This window comes from Silurus aristotelis (assembly GCF_946808225.1).
Source record: "Silurus aristotelis genome assembly, chromosome: 3".
NCBI lineage: Eukaryota > Metazoa > Chordata > Actinopteri > Siluriformes > Siluridae > Silurus > Silurus aristotelis.
The window spans coordinates 1,027,488-1,034,492 of record NC_139576.1 but is presented as its reverse complement, the minus strand read 5'-3'; the positions used below and the strand labels follow the sequence as shown (position 1 = coordinate 1,034,492).

Sequence of the window (7,005 nt, the reverse complement as noted above, 5' to 3'; positions counted from 1 at the left end):
AAAAAAATATATATAAAAAGATATTTCTGAAATATTTACTATTTATTTTGTGTGTAAAGAACTCTTCTGGTGAGAATTCTTAAGTCTGTGGACGCTGTGAGTTTGTTTCTCAGAAGGAATCGGTGCTTCTGAGGACCACTGCAATGTTATGAAAATGTAAACTGTATATGTAATTGAAGAGTCTGAGTCATTTTTCTCTTTCTAGAGCTTCTTCAGGATGTGAGATAGGTTAGAATATATCTAAATAGTCATGCTGTTGTGGATTTGTAAAGAAGGTAGCAAAGATCCTTTAAAGATCAAAATGAATCTTAACTAAGGGGAAACTATTAAAGGTTTTAATCTTATTATATACAAAAAATCAAAACATCTCATTTACATATTTTCATCCAGAAACCGAGAATGTAATTCAACACAACTCTCAAGGCCCAATGTGAATTAATGCTGTTACCAGTTATCACCATAAACCTTTTAAAGTATACTTTTGTCCGATGTCGAGGAAAGGAGCCGTCACATGCATAACAAATGCATTGCCATGCGGAAACTTCCAAAATGCAATGTTTTTGTTGACTAAAAATCTCATTGTGGACAAAAATAAATAAAAATATGAAAAAAAAAGAAAAATTGAAAAAATGTGCATTTTCAAACGAAAAGGTATTCATGTGGACATCGCCTCAGTTTATTGTTAAATACATTGTTATTGGTCTGAGCCATGGGGCAAATAGAAATGAATCGCTAAGTGGTTAAAGTGTAGTAGCTTGTTTTATTAAAATATATTCCTTATTAGACGTGTATGAAATATGCAATTTCTCATAAAGAGAAGTCTGAAATATATTCATACACTTTATTTTCTAATAATTGGTTCAGAATCTGAGAATGTCACAGCTAGCACTTTAGTAACCAAGCCAGCATTGTGCTAAATTCATACATCTATAGAATTTCTGCCTTTCCACATTATTCTGCAGATTTCTGTACACTGGTGGAATAAACTGAGGTGTTTGATTAAATGAGGACATGCTTCAGTGTTTGTTTTGTTTTTTCTTCAATGAGGTCAGAGAAACTTAATGTTGTGTAACTGGATCATTCTGGATTAACATAGATTAGCCCTAATGCTAATGTTAAATCTGTTCAACTCAGGACACTCTTTAAGAATGTTATATCTCAGGGGTGGAGTTACTAATCTTTTCAAAATAAATTATTCTACAGAGGATTCTCTAGAAATCTGCCAAAGTCTTCATGTTCTGAGATGCTTTGCTTTTCCTGTCTGACCTTCATGATTATCAAACTTGTTTTTAAAATGACAATATGGTCATCTTCAGATAGTGTTCCAGCAATTCAATCTCAGATCTGGGTTTCTGGATGTTCAGCTTTTTTTCTTTTTATTTGAATTTGTATAAGATTATTAGGTTGATGTCCATGTCAGTTAAATATTTATTGTACAAATATCTGTACATCAAACACGGACTAATTATTCTGTATAAGGACAACCGTCGCTGTCCGTTCAGCACCTTGCCGGAGTCATTTTTCTCCGGAGCACATGGAAGGAAGTCGGATTGCTTCTCTTTCTCGCCCCATCCCGAGGCATCCTGAGGTTGCTCCAGCCCCAGACATGTCCCACCTCATGAAGATTGCGGACCTTTAAAATAGTAGATGCCCACAAACATCCCGAACGTACCAGTGCCAATTGGATTCCACTTCATGTGGAGTTTGGACACTGGATCTCTTTGAGTGTTTAAAGGCTCTGGCATGGAGAAGCTGGTGTTGGATCTGTGATGATCGCAAATGTTGAGCTATTTTATGAGTTGCTCAGTAGCTCCTGGTTCCATAATCTCAAATGACTGTATAAAACTGTAGAAAGAACATCAGTCATAATCACACACTCCAGTGCTCATGTTAGTTCTCACTCTCCAGTGTTCTGTAGTGTTTAAAGACTATAATCACACTCTTGATGTCACCCAAATGAGGATGAGGTTCTGCTTTTGAGTCTGGTTCCTCTCAAGGTTTCTTCCTCATAACATCTAAGGGAGTTTTTCCTTCACTACAGTCTCCATGGTGCTCATCAGAGATAAACACACACTATTCACCTTCACTGTTACATTCTGTAAAGCTGCTTTAAGACAATGTGTGTTGTGAAAAGCGCAATAGAAATAAACTTGACTTGACGTGTAAAGAAACACATCTAGAGACATTATGAGAGCTGCAGCTCCTCAACAAAGAGAAGTTTCAACTCTGTCCATCTCAGCCCATCGCTGCAGCATCGCTCTTTTATCCCCGCAGAGCAAATTACTAATAATAATTAATCAAGCAAATACAAAACACCTACAACTTGTTTGGACCTTCTCGAACAAACAGTGTTTATGGTCATCTCAAATGTGTTTAATGAGAAATCATTAATTCTACTCCAAGTCTTTAATATAACGGGAGAATTTTGACCTTAATAAAATGTCACCTGGAAAAATTAACCTAAGTTGGATTAAAAGACCCTGATCCTTCTCTGGGGTGAATAAAGATGTTGAGGTTCATCTTCCTCCACCTGTTCTACAAGCATTAGCTTTCTTCCTGTTAGATGTTTAGTAAAGAGAGAAACATTCTATGTAGAAGGTTGGGCCAATTAGTCAGTTTACAGTTTCAATAAAATATTGCACCTACCACCCCCAACCCTCATGTTCACCTACCACCCCCAACCCTCACACTCACCTTCACCTCACCTCCTCACCCTTACCCTCATCTATGATTCTCCATCCTCACCTTTACCGACCCCCAACGCCCATCCTTACTCCTAGAGTAATTTACACCATGATGTTGAACATTTAACACCTCCAGTGCCTACAGCAGTGTTTTCTTTCTCTGGAGCCTCCTGGTGGTTCTTGTGCTCCAATTTAAGAAGAATAAACTTCTTACAGGAATTCTTTAGGAACCATTTTACTAAAATGATTAGCTTTAATATTGCTCAGTACACGACAAACAGAAACTTTGTAGAACTTTTATTCCATCACTCACAATTTCGGCATGTCTTAAAAAAATTCCCACAAAGCAAAAAAGTGAAAACTTTTCAATTTGATCATTCTGGATTCTTCCCAGGAGAAAAGAATTTTAGTAAATTAAACGACATTATTAGCATTGATATAGAAATGATTTTATTCCCGTGTCTCTACTTTCTGAGAATGCTCCCAGAAAGGAAGACCTAGTTCCCACCACCCATCCTCAGCACGTTCTACAGAGGGATTATTGAGAGCATCCTGAGGAGCTCCTTCACTGCCTGGTTTGGAAATTTCCCCATCATAGCAGCTGTACTTCATTTATAATTCATTCACTTCTACGCTTTGTTCCAGATTTCCTCCAAATTAAACAGCTAGAAATAGTGAGCTAATCAGTGCAGCATGCTACAAAAAACCCCGGATTCTATAGCAACACCATTCATTAGCATGCAACTGTCTAAAAATGCTTAGCCGTAAAAATCGATTCTTAACACAGATTTTCTTGTTCCAAATGATTTATATTGTTCACACAAATGTGCATGAGGCTTTTTTTACATTTATAATTACATTTCTAGCTGAGCTAACCCAGCACCTGTTTACGTTGTTTAGCTAACTTGTTGCTATTGTCAAAAGGCTTTAGCGCCTGCTACGCTACTACACATCCTGTGAATTATTTACATATTCACCACTAATTATCTGCTAAATAGTGATCCTGCAACTTATAACGATTAATTGTTCAGGAAACCTGTAAGTGTGCGTTTGGATTCGCAGGTAGACTTCATGCTAACTCACTCTGTGATACAGGTACAGGATTAGCGCAAGTCAAAGTGAGCGGATTTGTGTCATCGTAATCAGATGAAATTAGAAACTTCTGAACATTAGTAAGATTTAGCTACAAATCCAGTCACCTTGACTGGCAACATCTAGAAAATTCTCCATACACCAGATAACTTTGCACTTCAGTTGTAATGATTGTTGATGTTGTTGAGGTGGTTGATGTTGTTCACGCAGCTGATGTGCGCTGCACTGAAATGCGCAGGCGGCTGCAGGCCGTGACTCGGATACAGCGCCGGTCCTGATCCGGTCCAGTACGGAAAGCCGTGAGGACCGACGCCGGGAGCCACCAGGTTCAGCTTGGAGATTCCTGAGAAGGGAATGGAGGTGAAGTTGGTGTGAAGCGTGTAAAGAGCCTCTGAGGAAGAAGAGGAGGAAGTGGAAGAGGAAGAGGGCTGGCATGCCTGCGCCAGGCCCCGGAAGTCGAATCTGTAGGCGTAGCGCTTGCCGTGAACTTTGCTCATGATATTCTTGTCGTAGTAGTAGCGCAGGGCGCGGCTCAGCTTGTCGTAGTTCATGTTGGGTTTGCTCTTGCGGGCTCCCCAGCGTCTCGCCACCTCGTCCGGGTCGGTCAGCTTAAACTCGCCACTCGCCCCCTCCCACGCTATACATGACACGTTCGAGCTGTCCGACAGGAGCTCCAGGAGAAACTGCCACAGCTGGATCTGACCACTTCCTGCAACAAAAATAAATAAGTTTAGTTCATATTCACATTTTAACATCATCAGGAACTGATATGATGGGAATAATTCAGCACAACAAACATACAAAACATTACAAACATTTGCATTACAAAAACGTGATGCATTCTGAGAATCCTGAACACAAAACTTCCACATTTAATATAAAACAAAGTGCAGAAATACAAAGAGGAAACAAAATGTTGCCTTGAAAAATGGAAATAATAAGAACTGATTATTGAATAGTGTTTGATGGATGATGGCTTCTGGTGCTGAATGTGTTTCCTGCAAACAAATAAATAAATACATTTTAGCCATTTTGTGTTTTTTCTGTTTAGAAATAAGATCCTGGAATACAGAGAGATCCACAGACAAAGTCCAAATAATTCTGTTGTATTTATTGGACCAGTAGATGCAGAGAATGTCTTATATGTGGTGTTGTATAGATTAGACTGGAGGCTCTGAGGGGGAGGCTTGGTTTATCTCTGATCTGAGGAGGACTCAGGAGGAACGCTGTACATATAACACTACCATGAAGATCTTTTTTTAGCTTTCTATATAATCATGAGACCAATTTTAGCTTCTTTCTATGGTTAGCTATCTTAGTGGTTCTCAACGTGTAAGGCGCTCCCTCTAGTGGAGAATAAAGACATGACAGGAGGGCACAATGAACGGAATGATTAGATTCTGTGTTTTTATTAATCATAATTATTGATTCTCTCTTTAAAAATGTAAGAATGTAAAAGTTCATACACTCAAAGCAACCACAAACAAACAATTATGCTAAATTAAGAGTTGATGAGCTGTTCTTAACTGTTGCCGCACAAGGCACGAGCTGAAATCTTCTTTTTATTTTTCACTTGTTCGTCGTTTTTGCCAAATGCAAATTAACAATCCATTGGGTTTTTTTGCAAAGTGACAGTAAAGCAAAGTGATAACTACATTTAGATTTTCTATTGTTTAACTTGATGCTATTTGATGTTATCAATTTAGAACTTGAAATTGTAATAAATTATACATTTATCAACTTGAAGTATTTCATTACTATTTCTGGGGGTGATGGAGGACAAGTGCGGCTTGAAAGTCCACCTGCAGGAGCGAGTGGCAGAATCTGTACTTCATTATCTATATTTCTAAAATCACACAATGAACAGTAACTCAATATGGTTTTTTTGTTATTAATAATAATAATAATAATAATAATAATAATAATAATAATAATAATAATCCTCCAGCATGAAAAAGAGAGATGTTGGTTAAATATTAATTGTTCTTCGTCTAAAGACATCAATTATTTTGAAATATTTAAAATCATTACATTAGTTTTTTTAGCCCCGTAATTACTGTAATTAAACCTTCTAGAAAAGTTATTTATAATTTAATTATTATACTGTTATAATTACCCACTGTCTGATTTCCACTCCGAGAACACAAACTCCTGATCTGATTAAACACGGACATTGTTGTTGTTGTTGTTGTTGTTGTTGTTGTTGTTGTTGTTGTTGTTGTTGTAAATACGGAATAATAAAGGAGCTGATCAACAGAACAGGAAAGTGAAGGAATAAATCTCGCTTCAAATTCTGCATTTTTCCTGTAAAACACCGCGGCTTTAATTCAGTGTTCAGGAAGAACGAAATATGGACAGATAGAGAGAATGTGGAGTGATGTGTGTATATTTATATATTTGGATGGAAGGATGGAGGGAATGACGGAATACCGGTGTTCGGTTTTGATAAAAATAATTAATAAATGAAGTGTCTGACTGATTATTAGATTTTTAATGGTTGTTTTTATTTATTGTATGTGTTTATGATTATTAGTGATGAACAGAAATGTTACACGTGAATGTTACACGTGAATGTTACACGTGAGCGTCTCTTTCCCTCCTGCGATCAGTTCTTTACTCAGTGAAACGCTAAATAATGAACCTGGTTTCTAAAAGAAAAGAAAAAAAGATCAGTTGAAGAAAGAAATCAGTGGATTATTTCCGCTTGATCAGAGGGAAGGAATCATGATGTAGGTGAGATCTTGTGAGAAGAATCGCACGACGTATTGATTCGTTTCTTTGTTTCTCCGAGTTTTTACTCCGTTAAATTGCTTCTACAGAATAAAGTCATCAGTGATGAGGGATGAGGAGAAAACTCGGAGATTCGGGGAGAAAAAAGCATCATTTCTATTTCAGATAAAATGATTTTGAAGCAGCTGCAGATTCCAGACAGAGGAAATCTCCAGTATCAGAACATCTTTTAGCCCAAAAACAGCACACAGAATATTTCAGTAAATAAACACTGTGGATTATTTTCTCTTTTTTACCGCGTGTGATTTATTTATTCAACAAATTATTCTAGAAAAGAAACTCGTGTAAAATCATATTCTCTGATATTAATCTGTGAAAAACCTGATCAAACACATTTTTGGATTATTATTATTATTATTATTATTATTATTATTATTATTATTATTATTATTATTATTATTATATTGTTGTTGTTGTTGTTGTTGTTGTTGTTGTTGTT

General features: G+C 36.8%; 1 protein-coding gene across 1 annotated transcript in view; it reads right to left on the bottom strand.

The window, feature by feature from the left end:
* Window positions 1–2,999: 2,999 nt before the first annotated feature.
* fev (FEV transcription factor, ETS family member) overlaps window positions 3,000–7,005 on the bottom strand; it is a 5,553-nt gene continuing 1,547 nt past the window's right edge. Inside the window, exon 3 of the mRNA XM_083537860.1 lies at window positions 3,000–4,485. Within this exon, the coding sequence (XP_083393986.1) occupies window positions 3,935–4,485 (551 nt within the window). The 3' untranslated portion in view covers window positions 3,000–3,934. The remainder of the gene's footprint in view (window positions 4,486–7,005) is intronic.